Here is an 18,614-nt window from a genome sequence, read left to right as displayed (position 1 = left end):
CAAAAGGCCCTCATGAACTGTGGGTTTTGAGCAACAAGTGATCAGGGAATACACCCAGCATATGAGCCACACTACCCCAAAGAGAACCCATATTCCAGTTTTCCCATGCATGCACAGAGTTCCATCTGAGCCTAATTCCATTTGCATTCATAGGATGACTGCAGCCTGCTGCAATATCTGAAAATACCCCCCAAAATGACATGGCTAGGGATTTCCAGAACTCTCTGTATGTGCCATGGTATGACTATTTCTTCAAGAAAGACAAAGTATTAAACTTGAAACAGAGAACTGGTCTATGATGCCGAGATAAAACCAGCGACTTAAATGGCACCAGGGTAACCCAGTCATTTCCCAATACATGGAAAACTAATTACACACTGCTGTTAATTTAGTACTGCTCAACAGAAATCAGCAAAACCTTCATGTTCATCTGGTATAAAGAATTTGAAGGCCGGTCTAAACACCGTGACTGAAAATGTAATTTATACATCAGAAAAGGGCTGTAAGTTGAGAAATCACCATCCCAGGCCGTTCCCTCCTTCATTTCCTGCCTTCACCCTGTTTCAGCCTGACTGTAGAAACACCAGAGGCAAAGTGCAGTCCAAGCAGACACACAAACTGTGCGTGGCCACTGGCAATCAAAGCCTTTATTTTTCCCATTTATCACATTCCAGGGCTGAGACAACTGAAAATGGCCTGAATGTAGCTGTGCCTTTCCTCCCAAGAGCAGAGATGTGGTGATAATTCAGATCAAGCCAAGAGCTCCAAGACTGGTGGTCACAGCAAACAGCAAATCCTGAGCACTAATTAATTGCCCACAGCATGGTGATGTCAATCCCCATGGGAATCACCAAAGGGACACGGGAAAAAAATCCTGGAAACAGGACAGGCAAAAGATAGAGCTGGAAAAAAGAGGAATCAAGAGAGTGCTGCAAAACGAATATGATACAGAAGATGTGATAAAAATAACCAAAAAGCCCAGAGAACAGTCAAGGAGAATTACAGCCATTGCCGTAACTTTCCTGGACCACTCCCACTTTAATTTTCAGTTTAAGCAATTTCATCTCATCCAGTTGGAAATCTCCAGGTCTACTCACATTTATGACAAATTGTGTGGTCTGACAAAACTCACAGGCTCTCCTTAAAAAATGCACACTGGGATAATGACATTGTTTGCATAGGTTTGCCTTTCAGTGCTAATCAGAAATAAGGATTTTAAGCCCAGGGAAAGTGTTCCTGCTTCGAGTACAATGAATTCAGAGTGTGACAGCTGCATCCTACTTGGGCATTCTTCTCGTGACAATCCTGTCCCACCATATTTTAAGGTTAAGCACTTTAATGGAAACAAGCAGAGAAGAGTAAGAGCCTGATTCAATAATATATCAAATAAATGCACACCAAGGGGCATGTCACGGATCAGAAGCAAATTATGGTTCTTTGTACACAGAATGTCTCCAGAAATGATAAATGTGGCAATATCCAATGCAGCTGGAGAAAAACATTCCTTTTTAGACCCCTCAGAACATGGGCAGTTTGCAGTGCTACTAAGGATGCTTTTCTCTCCCCTCTGAACGCTGCCAGCTGACACTCATCAGCTCCCAGGAAAGCAAAGCCAAGACCAACAACTCTGTTACTTTTCAAAAAGATGGAGTTGTACACTGGAGGATCATCAGATCGCACTGAGGGGCATAAAAGAATTTTCCTGTGGAGAAGGGATTAGATCTTTTGTACTTCCTGAACGACAACAGCTCCATAAGCTGTCAGGCCTCAAGGTACAATGCACAGTACACAGGCTTGGAGGGAAGTGGAACCACTGCAGAGCATTAGAATGGGTCTGGACTCTGAGCTTCCACTTCCAGTAGACCTGTGGCAAAGTGAATGAATCTCAGTTTTCTGAGCACTCTTGCCAGGCTTCTGAAATTCAGCTTTGTCAGTTAATTGTGGAGAACACAAACACTATGCCTAAAAATTCAAAGACGGTTTTTAACAAGTACATATTAATAAATCCATTTTCCCTTTTCTCTAACAATTCAAACAAGAAAAGTTTCTATGTGGATTATTATCCACAAAACAATTTCATTTTTTTGAGAAGTACACCTACTAAAATAAATGTGATGGCTGTTATCTGGCTTTTACATCATCTGCCACAACCTGAAGATTTTTAAGTATCAAGTGTCTCTTTTGTGGGGAACAGATTACACAAAAATCCTGTTAAACTTCCCAGATAACAGAATGAATCTGGTTTCCCAGATGCAGAGGACACGTAAAGACATGTCACCCAGCCATAGCTTATTATGAAAAAGTAGCCAAGTATCACTGCTTTGTAAGGCCAAAATAGAAAATAATTAAGGATGAAAACCAGCACTTTGGTTTCTCTGTACTCTGCTATCCTCCTGATGATGAAGTTATGCAGCACCATGATAAAACCACCAAATGATTCACCAGTAACACACCAATGCTCTGCACATAAAATCTGGAGAGGTCAGTGCTAAAACACCACAGAAACACACTGAGATTTAATGCTGAACAGAATCTTCCACTTTACCCTTCTCTCCTTTCTACCACAGGCTTGGGCAGTTCAGGGGTTTGGGGACTTTTTGTTTGAAAAAGCCTAAATAAGCAGAGAAGGTGCTTACCAGAGCAGCTCCTGGGAGTGCAGCTCAGTAACTGAGCTCTGGATCTGTCCCCAGCTCTGTCCCCTCCTGTCCCAGACGAGGCCCCTCCAGCCCCAGCTGCAGGTATTTTCATTGCCCAAGTCCTTTTAGTTCCAAGCTCACAGAAATGAAACCCTCACCTGAGAACAATCTGTGCTTAAGGGACGTCACACAACAGAAAACCCTCACAGCACACAGCTGCTTTCATCAGGGACAAAAAAAAAGGCTAATAGTGCAGTCCACATGAATTTGATATCACAAAATTCCTTCTGCAGCCGGGGCCTTTTCCCAGTGGACTCTCCAGTGCCCAAGACACAGGTGTTACACTGAACATCTCCTGGATGTCAGGTGTATTTTCCTGGGATATTACTGACTATTTCCTCTAAGTCATGTTATGTAAGTACTTTCTGTGCTTTTATTAAAAAAAAAAAAAAAGGAATTAAACTAAGGAGAAAAGAAGGGACTGGCATCATTAGTTGCTCAGAACAGGGAGCTCACAGGCCACATGAAAGCTGCCTGAGGAGTCAGAAAGTCCATTAGAAACTCCATTATATTATTCCATCAACCCACAATTTAACAAAGTAAAAGAAAGAAGCAGCTTCAAATGGAAATGTTAATAATAATTACCCAAGCCAAACTAAAATCTTCCTCTGATTTTGCCTTCTGGAATCTCACAAAGGCTGTACAAGCTCTAAAAATGTATTTGTTGGGACTCAGGGGGATATGAGCAGTGCTTTCAGATGAGAAGCTGTAATTCAGCAGGACCAGAAAATCAAATTACTCCTTAGACTTCTACGATATAAAAATCTTACTCTTGAGGTTCTACGTCCAAAAACCAGGAGTTAATGCCAACATTTGACTGGTATTTGGGAAGAACACACCCAGCCTTCCCTCAGTCTCTGTGGTGCCTGTTTGGAAGCACAGCAGGATGCTATAAATGTGCAGAGGAATGTACATACAACAGAAGGATGGAGCACACGCTCTGTATGTGAGAAAGCCCAGGGACTTAATTTAGGGGACGGTGCATTGGAGGAATTCCCAGATTTGCCATAGAAGGAATAATAAAACTGAGGAGAAGTTTACCCTTTTTGAGTTCCATGGCAGTGCTACCTAAGTCTCCTAGTTTAAAATATCTCTATTACAGTCTGCAGTACTAATACAGCTGAAAATAGAGCCATCAATATTTTCTGATTATATTTGTATTTTTGAAAGCAAAATATTAATAGAGATGACTGATGTGTGACACACAATCCACATTCTGCTCTCTCTTGCAAAAATATCAGGGTAGCAGAGAATTTTAATGCATGTTAATTTGTGCAATGCATTTTGCATACATTTGCTTTTATTTTTGTATTCTGCAGGCAGCTGGAATAAGTAAAAAAAGATCTGTAATCAGCTCAGAATTAAAAAAAATTGTGAAAGCCAAGGCTTTACTCCACAGTCATTGTTTAAATGTTAAAATAGTAAAATTGCACGCTTTGGCTTTTATGATCTTATAACGAAGCCATAAATACATTTAGAAATGTTTGCATTTTTACTCTGGAAACAAGCTTCAACAGAATAAATCTATATATTCTGTTATTTAATATGCATTAAGAACAAATCTAAATACACCCTCAGGTACAGTTCCAAAAAGCCCCCATAAAACCTGAAGGTTGCCACCTATTTTCCCAAGAACTCCTCATTTTAGAACCGCCCTCACACCCAGATAGTAGGTTTAGGAAGAGGAGCCTTTCTACGTTTCCATTTAATCTCCTCACACATAACACACACATTTGAGTCACGGTTCCTCCCAGGAAGGTGGGAATAGCTTGTCACACATAAAGATGATCTCTCTTAGGCTTCAGGTGAGTATTTTGGGAACAATCCAGGCCTTTCTTCACATAAACCCCTCTATTGGAAACATTTCACTAGTTTCTGATGCACAACTGAGTACAAGCAACACACACTGAACCTTCAAGAGACCACAGAAAATTAAAATAGGAACAAATAGGGAAGATGTTCCATTATTTCTGGACAAGGCAGTTCAGCCACCAAAGTGTGGGTGAGCACAATGCCAAGAGTTGCCCCGACCCCCTTCTGTGAAAGGCACAGTTCCTGGGAACCTGCACAATGGCACCACATGCAAAGGCTGCCACAGGAGATTATCCTCAGAGACCTGATTGACTTCTGTAACTTGGAGTGAGATATTTAATCCTGTCTCTAACAGCCACAGCTACACCAGCTAATAAACCACTTCAGGGGAGGGGCTGTAACAGAATTCACACAGAAGAGTGAGAACGGAACAAGGAAAAAGAAGTAAGAGAAAACAAGACAGCAAGGAAACCTCCCCCCTATCATTCCAAGAATATCTCCGAGCTGGGGAGCCCCCAAGGCAGCCTTTAGGGGGGTGACTGAGGGGTCTCATGCACAGCAGGTTCCTGCAGTTGTGTGGCAGTTTAGTTGATCTCCCCCAAGCTCATCTCCCCCGAGGCCAGTGAGAAGCACTCCTCTTTTATCCACTGGCAGCTCAGCTTTCTTGTGACAACAAGGTAAGAATCATAAATTTGGGAAAAAAGAAAAAATTATTAAATCAAGAGAAGCGTACTTTGAAATATGAATATTCTAATCAGGAAAAATTAAAGTCTAACAACAAAATTATGTTCAAAATGTATGATATGCTGCCAATTTTTCCTATGAACCAAATTCCTCAGGGATTTTTACTGGTTTATGAAACAGCTGATCAAAGACATGCTAAAATTTTCCAAATAAGACAGGGAAAATGTGTATGAACAGCCAAGTCCGGGAAATCCCACATCCATGAGCAATCCAAGAAGAAAATAGGAGACCAACCTACTCCAGTTCCAGTTCCACCGAAGCTTTTCCACTTGGGGTGGTGGGTGCCAAAGGGACCGGGAAACTCCTTCCAGCCCAGTGACTCGAGGGAGCCAGGGGAAAGCTGCAACCCAACATGTCAGAAAGAGTCTGCTGCCATTCCCAGAGGAGCAATCCCTGCCCAGCATAGCTGGCAGTGACATGTGAAAGGCCGGGCTCTGGCTGCAGACAGACACCAGAGCTAAACATCGCCGGGATCCCCGGGCACAGCGGGACAGCTCCTGCTCATGCCTCAAATCCGTGTTGGCAGCAGGGAAGCTCTGCTGTTTGGGATTCAGGGCTTTGCTGCTGCCATCCAACAGACTGGGGCGTGTTGTTCCAAGCCCCACAGCCAAGCCATGGCTGTGGCTATCATGGCCTTTTGGTGACTATTACCATCTCTTTTTTTTTTTAATTTCTATCACATACCTGAGCCAAAAAAACCCCCTCTTGTCACGATGCAAGAGCTTTTTTTTAACTGGTAACATTTCCTAGGAGCCTAAAATTCTGTGACAACTCAGGCAAAGCTCAGATTTGCCAACACAGAACATCTCTATTTAGTTCCAACCGCTGAGCAATTCCAGTTTAAGTCCAGTACGTTCATAAGTGGAATGAAGGGACAGCATCACTCCTTGCTGTTACCTCTGGGACAGAAAAGAGGGTGTCTATAAGTTAAAGGGGTAATCCTGGGATGACATTTAGCCAACAAGTTATTTGAAAGCTAAATATATATAATTTTTACATTTACACATTATATAATACTACATAATCATATAATAATCATATATATATATTTGTGTTGTATATATGTTTAAAAATGAGAACACAATCCTGCCAAAGACCGAGGTGGATCCCAGGAAGTACAGCTCAGCTGGCAGTGAGCTGTGACAGCTGCAGAATGTGCTCAGTTTGGAGGGGTTTGGGCTCGTTAAATGGTTGTATCTGATAGGGAGGGAGAAGGCAGGGAAAAAAAGTGTGCAGTGCACTCAACTGTCATCACATATAAAGTAATTCCCACCAAACTAAATGACAAGGTAAAAGAGCATTTACCTCTAGGCAGTGGGGAGTCCCAGGGATTACAAATGAAACATTACGGATACCATGAGGAAAATGTGAAGTGCAACACAGTGTACAGAGCACATTCACAATAATTCCATCAAATAACTCCTTAACACAGCAGGAAACAGGGCAGGCTAAAGAGCTGTCTTATCCAGCAGCAGTGCATTCATACTTCCTTTAATCTGTCCTGTGCTGAAACACAAAATATACTGGTTATTCCTAATTTAAATTATCTCCTAGCCCAGCACCAGGTCTAACAGTCAACCAAAATACAACTGTGAAGTTGTACTGACGTAGGCACAAGGGCCAAGACAATGGATGCTGCTTTCTCAGCTCTCTTACAAAAGCTAATGTTGTACCTCACATAAGGCAGCTCCCAGAGAACAGGACTCTCTGTTCAGATTTACAATATTCTTTACACAGACATTTACAAAAATAAAGAGCTGTCACCCATCTCCCATGCACATCCAGGATTTCCTCACATGCCCAGTCACACTCATCTATTCACCAGGCTCTGGAAAGTTAAAGATCCACATCCTAGTTCTCCTCAGAGCATACAAATGAGCCCTGGAAATTCAAGTATTTTCTAGAAATTTTAGACATGGAAGATGAATTTACTTCCAAACTTTTCAAATGATCCATCTGTGTAACAGAACAATTCATATGTTAGCACATAAGGCAGTGCCCACAGAGCTAAAAAGCAAATCATGTCTGTGGAAACTCTACAGAAAGAGAAAGAGAAATAGCAAAAAGGGAAGACAGAGTTTAGGGATTTAGCATGTTCTTTAAATCAAGTAACTTCCCTTCTGTGCTGGCTACAAAATGGATAGTTGGAAAAAACATGTGAAGGGAAACAGTCCAGAACCTCTACATACTGTTATTTTAGGAGACAAACTTGGTAGAGGTTTGAGGTGCCTTTGCACATCCAGTAAGCTCAGGCTCCTGACTTTGGGATCTCAGGCAGCACCACAGCCAGACAAGGGAAAGAAACTCCACCCACACCTGCCCTGCTGTTCACAGCCCACAAACCACACACAAAACCCAACTCCGCAGGAACTTACCTGAAGTGATGTTTATGGGATTGCTCTACAGTCACTTAGAAATGAACTGTAATAAAAGGTAAATACAGCAAGTTTCAAATACCAAGTAATGCCACACAGTTCAATGAATGTTTTACATAAGCAGAATTTTCAGTATTAAATTCCTGAAGAGCTGGAATGTCCCTGGAAGTGTTCACTCACCTTCCTGTTCCGGTGAGCGACTGATCAGACACATGGAAAAGAGATTCAAACCCACTTTTCTTCCATAGCACCAGCTGCATTAGGCACCCTCAGAACATAGGACACCCCCTCAGTTATTCAAAACATGTCTTTTAATGTGACATACAGTTATTAATGATCCAAATAGTTCTCAGTTTCCCCTGTGTTCTAATGGATGGGCAGCCAGTGGCACACACGAACAGGAAGGAGCAGGTGTGAAGTTCTGCCACTACCAAAATCCCTGACGTGCTGTATTGGAGGGGGACTGGGGTGATCCAAAGAATGCCTTTGAAACTTCAATTTTGTGAGACTAATACCGGGAGTTATATAAACAAACATGGAATTATGACTCTTTATGTTTTTATGTAAGCACTACAACTCATTATTTCTCTTTTTCTCTTGATTCCTTAGCCAACCCTTCAGAGCAGAGATTGGGAACCTGGGGTTGCACCTTCTGTGAAATCTCTGAGCTGGGCTCCTGGGAGGCCTTTTTGCTGTATTTCAGGTTCGATGCTGCAGTGGAGGCTGGAGAGTTTTGTGCCATTATGTAACTGCCTGGCAGCATGTAGCCTCAGGCACTTATAATCTGGTTTACTGCTTGTCATTTGCTAATACTTGGGGTTTTCTCTAGCTTATGGTATCACGGATGTTACAGGGGGGTTGCCTTCCACTTCCCAGGAGCAGAGAAAGCAGCTTCCACCACAGCTCCAGGTTCCTGTGGAGACTGAAATGTCTCTCCCTGCCCACAGCAACTCCCCGTGCCCGAGCACAGGGAGCAGTGCAGTCCCCTCCCCAGCGCAGGGGGGTTTGCTGCGCGCTCCCGCGGCTCTGGAGGGAACGCCGAGCAGGCTCCCGGAGCCCGGAGCCAGTGTGAGCTGAGGGCAGCGCTGTTGCACACAATCAGCTAATCAAGTGCATTCAGCTCGGCTGGGCAGCCTCCAGATTTACCCACAGCGTGGCAGCCGGCCAGGAGAGGGAAACAGCAGCGCTCCGTGTGCGGGGACACAAAGGAACAGGTCTCTGCAGCACTGATTCGAGGCATTCCTGTGTTCCAGAGCTTCCAAAAACACAAGCTGCTAAAGGAGATCTCAGGTATCCCTTTACACAGTTCAGGTATCTGCTTGCTCTTCTATTCCCTTACAGCTTTCCTGAGCAAAATATCCTCTCTCCAAGAGGAAGTTAAGGAAATTTGCATTTAATGTATCCATGCCAGAAACCTATGGCAAAAACACGTCTCACAACTAATAATCACTATCAGCCTAAGGTAAAAATCACAGTGCATAAGCCCTCCAAAAACTTCATCTCATTCCTGGCATTCATTGTCAATTCAAGCCATAAATTTTCTGATATTCTTATTTCTAATTTCTCTGGTGGTGCATTAACCTGTACTGCAATAAAAACTGCCAACATATACACTGACATAAGACATTTGGTGCGAGAGTTGAGAACTGTAGGATTTGCCATATGTGCTTCTGAAGATTATTCCAGCATTCTCCTCTACAGCTCCCGAGCAGACAATAAAATAATAGGGCATATTCTGATAAAAGCCTTTAAACACTTAGCAACTTCTGTATTTTCTCGTTACATGAAGAAAGGAACAAAACATGCAAAGCCCTCAAAACTCTTAAGTTCTTGGTCAAGTTCAATCTCAAAGGAAGAAATTACTTCACATCTATCTTCTCAAGATTGCAATTATTTAGAAGATTGCAGTTTTCATAGAATTATTAGTGTTCTGCCACGGAGGACCTGAATTTATGAAAAGTAATTTTTAAAAGGATATAAGGATAATTTAAAAGGATAAAAGAATAACTTTAATAACCTGAACTGTCCTCATCAGAGAGGAGAGATAAGAGGGATGAGATGAGCCTACAACAGATGTGCAGATTTCTTTAAAAAGGTGTTCTCCCTCCACTTAATAGGAAAGAAATAAAGGGAATTAGTCCTCTTAATTTATTCTTTGTCAAAATTTTGTCATAATATGAAGTATCAAATTTTCACTCGAAATTACTGTGAAATATTTGAGTTCTGTGACACAATTTCTATCACAAATTCTGTACTTGAAAGAGTTGCACATCCAAAAGAAGCTCCCCCAAAATCCCAATTACATTCTGAATGCCATGACATGTGGTATAGAACCCAAGTGATTAAATGATACAGTGCCGGAAATAAATGGAGGAGGGAAGTGCCATCACAGAAGAGAATAAAAGGACAGTGGCATTTCTTTAACACCACCGTTTAACAACATTAAATACTCAAAGATCTGACCCAGTCTCAAAGAGCAGATTCTGTTCCCTGTGAGGAACGAGCACAGAGCTGCCCATCCTAGAGCAGCTTGTCAAACTGGCAGGGTTTGATCGAATTCCCAGACAGAACCAGACAAACCTCTCCAGCCTGACAAGCAAAGCTTTGAAATAGCTCAATATATGTCATTTGAGACATTTGAGGCCACCTCCTGATACCTCATATTTAAAAGAAAACCCAAATAAACCCACTGTGGAAGTAGGAGGCCAGACCACGTGCAACAATCACTGCAGCTGCACGAGGCCTTGGACTGGGAACATAAGTGTATATTATAAACTTGTTTTACAGCCACTAACAGAGTAGTTCCACTGAACAGCATTTCAATAGGTTTTAAGAAAAAATAAATTTCTAAAGAGATGAGAATCCCTCAGAATCCTAGAGGGATTGTTTCGTTGTCTTTTTTTACTACAACTGCTACTAGTTATTTACTGTTACACTCACTGTTGTAAATACCGTCATTGTGCAATTAATATTTGCAGCTAATAAGTGAACAACACTTGCAGTATTTAACTCTGCATATGGAAGAATTTCTGAAGATGAGGAAGCAGATGTTTGGCATGAATGGATGCCCAATTTTGGTGTGCAGGCACCAATATTAGTGTGACTACATACAAACTGTAGTACTAGGCAGCAGGATTATGCCTTGAACATTCCGGTCTGCTAATGGAATGAAGGCACTCAAAATTCCTGATAAAAAAACCCCAGCGAAATCTTTTGTAACAGGGAAAGTCAGGCAACCAAAATAGCAGGGTTGCTGTATCCCTCTGAGAGTAACCTTTATTTCATATTCTGTTTTTATTACCATCATGTCAGTGTATTTCAATCCATCTGTCACAGAAGAAAGAACAGACTTCAACGCCAGCATTAACACAAGTTCCAGCAATAGGCTGCAGAGCACCAAAGTTCATTGTGCTGTTGGAATGTTTAAAGGAATTTGACATAAACACATACATGGCCTTAAGATCAAGGCTCCCTAAAGCTCTGGAGGTGTCATTCCCAGTCTGCTACAAACACCACTTTGTAAAGGAGAATTTAAATTCAACTTGTCTGTTGGACAGAAAAGCCAGACAACCAAATGTTCTTGGGGCAGAAATGCATCTCATCTTGCTGCAGAAATCTAATCAAGACTTGGAAGAAAAAAAAAAGAAAAAGTATCTGGAAATTGCCCACATAAATCTATCTGACATCCATTTCGTCAGGAAGAAAGAGAGTAATAACAGTTCATGGAGGTTGATCTCTTCTGTCCTGCAAGATGCAGTTTATAAACATCTGTAAAGACCAGAATTTGTGTATATACTTTTGCAGAAAGTTTGATAATACAAAACACTAATACAAAACTGTGCCATCAGCTCCTCCCCAGCCTTCAAACTGAGAAGAAAATTTGAAATTAAGGTTACTTATATCAAAATACTTTCTTTGAGTTTTCATCCTAGTAAAGAGTGATTACACACAACTACCTGATGATTCCTGGTCATCTCAAATCAAATTGAAATAAAGCAAGTTAAAAAGGTGCAGAGAGTTGATGCAGAGAAAGTAAAAAAACTATATTAAAAAATGAAGGCTAGGCTGCTCTGGTTGAAGACTGGAGCTAAATAATGACTATTCTCATTGATATATTGCGACAAATGCCTGCTGAGTTTCTCCCCACTTTGAACTGATCCATGTATTTCTAAACCCACATTCAATAAGATACTGCAACTACATATTCCAACATGTCTGATGCATTCACATGGATATTTAAAACACAAATTTATAGCAACTTATAGCAACCCTGGGCAAGAGTTCAAATCTAAATGCAGCGCAGGAACCGAGCGCAGGCAGAAGAGGCCACCAGAACTTCATGGAACAAACTGCATTTTCCCCAGGTTTTCTGAGATTGAAAGCAAAGGAAGCAATAAAGCTGATGAGTTTTTAGGGGCCATTAATTTCTTTCATATGAAACTTGTTTAACAATGTACTGTCTCAAAACAGTTCCCAAAACACATCCAGCAACCACAGTAACTTGACCACTACTCTACAGAAGCTGCTGTAGGGTTACCACCCAAATGGGGGCAAGGAAACAAAGTGTTTCAGATCTCTTCAAATAAGCACCACCCTATAACCAGAAATATTATGATACATACTCTTAAATAAAAAGATAAAAGTACAATTATATCTTTGATCTCTGGGGTTTTGATTTGCATAGCTCTGCCATCAATTTACTAATTCCAAAATTACATTTCCTACAGTCAACAACACACAACACTGCTTCAGGCATCCTATTCCTTTTTTTCCCCAGTGGCAGAAAGACAAGAAAATGTACAGTCATATTCCAATACACATCCTGTCTCCTGAAACAACCCTCCTGGGAACAAACCAGGCCTCCAGTCTGTATGTCAGCGCAGCAAATCTCATCCCGCTGGCACAGCCGTGGTTTAATCCCAATCTGTCAGCACAGGGGCACTCACACACACACAGACACACACTTACAGCAATATTCTGATAAATCCCACACTGCCTTACATAAACAACGTGCTCTGCAATCCAGGGATAACAGGGGGCTTTGCAGGTACTCAAGAACAAGGAGACATCACTACTATACCAGCGGAAAAATTCCTCAAAGTTAGGAATGAATCTCTGTTTACAAATGAATTCTGTAAAAAGAAATAAAATCAACTGTATTTTAAATGATGAGAAGTATCTCAATCGGTTATATTTTTACTTTTGCTGTTTTCTGTGGCTTTTGTATATGCAAAAATTGCAGAACAGTTATAGGAAAGAACTACCTGCACTCAACACTTAATTAAGGGAAAAACAAGGATTGATCTAATTGATCACTGTTCTACAAGTAAAGGCACAACATAAAGTAAGAAAACCTTTTGTTCTTTTGACAGTGTTGCAGTACTGTCAGAAGTAACGAGCCAGCCTTGCGGGTGGTTCTGCTGCACAGGGATCCCATATTTGCAGGGATGCTGTGGAAGGCAGAGACGCTGCATGCACTGCAAGATTCTCACTCCCACACAAAGGCACTGCTCTTACAATGAGCTGCTGCAAAAGCCCACTTCTGAATTACTCCAGAAGGAAAACAACCCCCCGGTGTTCATATTGGCTTCTGACCCCGAGTCCTGCCCCGCAGCAATGACTGCAGCCAGTGACAGTCCGGGACAGGACACTGCTCCATCCCAGTGTGGCCATGGCTGGATCTACACCCTCGGGGGGAGGCAGAAGAACAGGGCATGTTTCGTGCTCTTTGATTATAAAGTAAACTTCACCAATGACAAACAAAAAGGACCCAGACCCTTCAGAGGCCAGAACTAATGCTGATTCACTTCAGCCACGTGTTGATCCTCTCCTGTAATGACAGGACGTGCTAATCAATAGTATGAGCCACTCCACAACGAAGTAACATGCAAGAAGAACTGTGTTAGATGACTGGCAGCAACAAAGGAACCACAGGATGCTGCAGTAAAGCAGGGGAGCTCTGGAGGTGACCCACAAACCCCTCACAAAGCAGGGCTCACCTGGAGGGTAAATCAGGTGGTTCAGGACCTCGTCTCATGCTGAAGTCCAAGGAGGAAGAGCTGGGAAGCACAGCACCTGGTGGGGGCTTTGCTCAGGAAACAGGACACACCGAGCTTACTTGTGCACTCAGAACATCGACCTTACCAGCCAAGTGCAGTACATCCAGTTCCTTGTACAGCCAGAACTTGCCTTTAAATATGGATCTTGGGAAAAATGGCATTTCTCCATTAATCCAATACACGCTGGTCTGCTTGAGCCCAAACTAAATTATGTCCAGCTGCATTATTTCGATACAAAACAAGAGGCAGAACCATTAATCTTGTGAAAACACATTAAACATGCACACCTGACCTTTCCACCAAGGACAAATATCCCCTTTCATGACTTCAACAAACACTCCCAGGTAACACACAGGTATCAGCTCTGAGAATCACGGGGTCATCAATTTTTTTGCCACAGAACAGCATTCACAAAAACCTTTCAACACAAAAGGAGATAACAGCAGTCCTTGCAAGCAGATGATCTTCCTACTTCAAGGTCTTCTGGTCTCAGTGATTTGCAGAATTTTCCAAAATCTGCAAGTTTTCTTTTTTTTAAAATGGTGTTTCAAACCTCTTTAGAAATTACAACCTGTTGGACTGCAAATGCACACACTGCTGTTTAGAAGCTGGTCTCAGGCAAGTAAATCCCAACAAAACAAGAAAACCTGGATAAGTACATTCATCCCATTCATCTCAATTGGATGAAAGCTATGAAGCCTAAAATGTGAGAATTTAAATTCCTGCATTTATGAGTCATATCAGTGATGACCACACAAAGAATCACCTGCTTAAAAGTACAAGTATAATATTTGGGACATTTTTCCCTCAGCTGTTTGAATATTAAAAAATAGAGAGACAACCAAAGCATGACTGTCTAACCAAAACTCAGTGGAGATCTGTAGTTATGTAGTTATGTTTTAAAGAATTATATTTCTAGTATTTAATAAGAATTCAAGCCTAACCTCAGCAATATACAACTCTCTACATGGATTACACTTCCTATTCCATAGAGTATCAAACTTTATGTCCATACAACAAGCAAAACTTTTAATGTCATGATACTGCAGATGCATCTAAAATACCCGACTCTTCTCTGAGCAGCCCAGTGTACATTTAAACAGCCTTTTGGAGCTGCAATATCTTTGAAACCAGCATAAACTTCTATACACATCCACAGTACTTGACAAAACATTCCAGAGGGAAGGATGCTACGAGGGCACACAGGAGCCAAAAGCTCTTCCTAGGAAAAGTGGATGGTTTCCATAACCAGGGATGACGTGACAGTTGTGTGAGGTGGTTACAGTGTCAGGACTCTGCCTTTGGCAGATGTTTCCACAGCACTCCCACACCATGAGTCACCTGGGACCGCTCTGGTTCCACATCATCAACAAAACACTTCATTCATGCTGAATTGGGTGAACAGGGAGGGCAGCACATAGCTGTGCTCAGAGGAGTGGCATCACCAGGCAACATCCTTCATGGGGATATTCTAAGCTCACATTTCTGTCACAAAGTAGTAGCTGCAACATTAATTTTCTATTTTACCGATGTAATTTTCTGTATTTCGGGCAGATTTTTAGGAGGGGACCTAGAACTCTTTAACTGTGTTTTTATTGTGCTATTTTGTGAGGTGCAGTAAAAATCAGCATTCTGCAGGACGAGAACATCAATTAAATCCGTTTCTCAGGCAGAATCTGAGAGAAAGAGGCAATAAATTGGACAGATGAAGAGCCAGACCTGTGCTTCTGTAGCCATCTTGCACCAGCATGCTTGGGATTTTTTGCCTGGAGTGCAAACAGTTGAAGTTGATTTTGATTTAAATTTTCCGGATGGTATTAAAAGCAGCTTAGTTTGAGCGATGTGTCAGATTTATGGACTCCTGTGCTGGGATTTGCCGAGGGCGAGGAGAGCTACACCTGCCTTCTGTGCGATGTCAGAACTGATGAGCCGGGGTCCCAGCTCTGGGAAGATCACTGTGCTGGAGACGCGGTTTTGCAGCACTGTTGCACTAAGATATTCCCAGTGCTGAAACCAAATGCCTTGCTTTTGGTGCAGTGCAAGAGAAAAACTTACTGTCTCTCTCTTAATATTGCAACATTTTGAAGCTTTGCTACAAAATAACGATAACCGATAGTATCTAGAAATCCAGCTTTCACACAGCCTGCCGCTAACAAATCCGGGCGGCTTGAAAACGGCAGGTGCAAGCCGAGCTGTAAGAAGCAAGGAGGGGGTATTCTGCCAGCCCTACATTCTCCTCCCTTCCCTTTAAACCCCACCCCACCCCACCACCAGAGAAGTCAGTCCCCTTACCTGATAATATCATCGTTGTGCCCGAGGAAGAATTTCTGGCTGTGCTCCCTGGTGTTGTAAACCACGCCGACTCCGGCCACGAAGTACACGACCTCTTTCCCTGCCGTGTAGTACAGGTTGTTGCGGCACTGGTGGCCCCGGTAGCCGTACACCCACTCCAGCCGGAGCTGGCAGCGCGGAGCCGTCCGATCCGCCATGATAACCAACCCCCTGCCCACCCGCACACAGCCGAGCGCTGACCCGCCTGCCCCCGGCACGCTTTCCCCTTTCCGACGTTGGCGATGCCTGCCCAGCTGCCGGAGCCTCAGGTGGCCCTTCGGAGCGGGGAAGGGGCCGGGAAGCGCATCGGCGGAGCCGGGATGCCGCCGCTCAGCTCAGTGCCGCGCCGCCACCATCATCTGCCGCCGCCGCTGCCCAGGACGAGCCGCCGCCGCTCCGCCGCCGCCGCGCCACCAGCCAACTTCTCGGGGGCACACCGGCACACCTACATGGGCAGCGCACGGGGCCTGTTGTCCTCCCGAAGGCAAAGTAACTTCTGTGCGTCACCAGCACCACCTGCCAAAGGCTTCCCGCTGCGTCTCCCGTGCGGCACCTTCTTGGCTTCCTGCACAACGCTTCCTGGGCGCTCCTCTTTTTAACATAGTTACCCCCGGGGCCAGAGCTGAAAGAGAAGAAAACACAAGCCCCGTGGGTTTGAATGGCAGAGTGCACGTGTGTTTAAAAGGGACTCCTGGGATGGGGGAGCTCTGCCTGGCGGGGGGGACTGCTTGGGTGAGGGGAGCTCCGCTGGGATGGGCGCTGCGGGTGCTCTGGGCGGTTCTGAACCCTTTCACACGATCCAACGCTCCGAGTCCTCACAGGAATCCTCTCTTTCAATACCGTCTCATACACAACATCCAGCATAAATATGGGGATATAACCCGGCTTTCCTTATCCCCCAGCGACCCAAAACTTCCTCCTTTTGGATTCTACAGCAACCATGTAATTAAAACAATTTTAAATTTCCCATTTTCAGTCACTCCAACTCACCACGAGGTAGTGGAGGCTGGTGGCTTTTTTTTTTCCCTTTTTTTTTTTTTTGTACTGTCATCCTTTGGAATGATATTCCAAGGAACACATTTCCTCGCTTGTGTTCTGCTTTTCCTAAAGCAGAATTTGTATTGTCATTATCAGCCGAGCGTGGTTGCTGCATGTCGTTGGTGATAAGACATCCACCGCTTTATAGTATCGCTCCACAGGAGCCCAAACCCAGCCCTCCAGAAACTCGGCCACAACCGCAGGGAAGAGGATGCTGGAATCAGAGAACCAAACATTCACAGGGCACAGCGCCAGACGGACGGGAAGAGGGGAATTAATTCCAAGGCTGACAACAACCCCTGTACCTTTTCCCACACAACACGCCTCACACCGACGTGCGCGTTGGCACCGCTCACACCCGGGGTCACAGCGCCGGCAGCACTCCGGGACGCGGCGGCGGGACTGCCGCCCGCAGGGAACGCGCTGCTCGCCCGAGACGAACCTCGGAGCCTCCGGACCCACCTCCAGCGGGAGCCCGGCCCCCGGCGGGCGGGCGGAGCCCTCAGGGTGCCGCCCCGGGCGGGCGGAGCCCTCACGGAGCCCTCACGGTGCCCGCCCTGGGGCGGGGCCGCCGCGCGCGGCGCCTCACGGGGCGCGAGCGCTTCCCGCCCTTTCGGTGGCGCGCGGCGCCTCGCGGGGCGCGAGCCCTTCTGGGCCTTTCGATGGCGCGCGGCGCCTCGGGGGGCGCGAGCCCTTCCCGCCCTTTCGGGGTCCGGGGCCGTGAGGGGCCGCGGTACCGCCAGCCCTGCCCCGCCAGGGACAGCGGATTAAGGCAATAAAAACCCACTTTCTGCTTTCCCTGTTTACTGCAGTCTCCAAAAGTCTCACAAGATACAACCAAATTCGCAGTCACTTTTTTTTTTTTTTAACTGCTTCACCAGCAAAACACTTCGTTTTATCATAGAATATCCTGAGTTGGAAGGGACCCCCAGGGATCATCGAGTTCCACTCCTGGCCCTGCACAGGACACCCCAACAATCCCGCCCTGACCCCGAGAGCACTGTCCAAATGCTCCTCGAGCTCTGGCAGCGCTCGATTATCCTCTGGGTGAAAAACCTTTTCCTGATATCCCACCTGAACCTCCCCTGACTCAGCTCCGGCTGGTTCCTGGAGTTTCACTGGTCATTACATAATTTACACCTGCGTGTGGGTCTCAGCGGTTTAAATCCTGCTGGGACCGGTCCCTTCTCTGGAATTAAGTTCCCTGTGGCAACACGCCAGGTCTTTGGGACAGAACCCGTCCTGGCTGTACCTTTCATGCAGGTTCACCTGCACAAAACCCCTGCTCTTCCAGCGTTCCCCCTGGAACGTGCTGGCAAAGGCTTTTAGCACCCTTATTTACTCATGTTACAGCTGGGCCTGCACTAATCTGAATGCTTTTAAAAGCTTTGTAAAATATTTCAAATTCGTTGCATTACCCACCAGCACACAAACCCACTCGTGCTGGGCTGAAGCATCTTTGTGTAGCTGCCAAAATTATTTCAATCTCTTTTTTTTTTTTTTTTGTCAGACTGTGGAAAACCGCTTTGTCACCCTGTAGATGTGGGTATCTAATAAGG

General features: G+C 44.4%; 1 protein-coding gene across 4 annotated transcripts in view; it reads right to left on the bottom strand.

The window, feature by feature from the left end:
• EML6 (echinoderm microtubule associated protein like 6) overlaps nucleotides 1-17,485 on the bottom strand; it is an 89,947-nt gene extending 72,462 nt beyond the window's left edge. For all 4 annotated transcript variants that reach the window (XM_017821803.1, XM_017821802.1, XM_017821804.1 and 1 more), the window contains exons 1-2: nucleotides 17,361-17,485; nucleotides 15,979-16,639 (exon numbers count right to left, since the gene is read on the bottom strand). In XM_017821803.1, coding sequence (XP_017677292.1) covers nucleotides 15,979-16,175 — 197 coding nt within the window. In that variant the 5' untranslated portion in view covers nucleotides 16,176-16,639; nucleotides 17,361-17,485. The remainder of the gene's footprint in view (nucleotides 1-15,978; nucleotides 16,640-17,360) is intronic.
• Nucleotides 17,486-18,614: the final 1,129 nt, after the last annotated feature.

Source organism: Lepidothrix coronata, unplaced genomic scaffold, assembly GCF_001604755.1.
Source record: "Lepidothrix coronata isolate B3197 unplaced genomic scaffold, Lepidothrix_coronata-1.0 Scaffold92, whole genome shotgun sequence".
NCBI lineage: Eukaryota > Metazoa > Chordata > Aves > Passeriformes > Pipridae > Lepidothrix > Lepidothrix coronata.
This window is presented reverse-complemented; position numbering and strand designations above follow the sequence as displayed.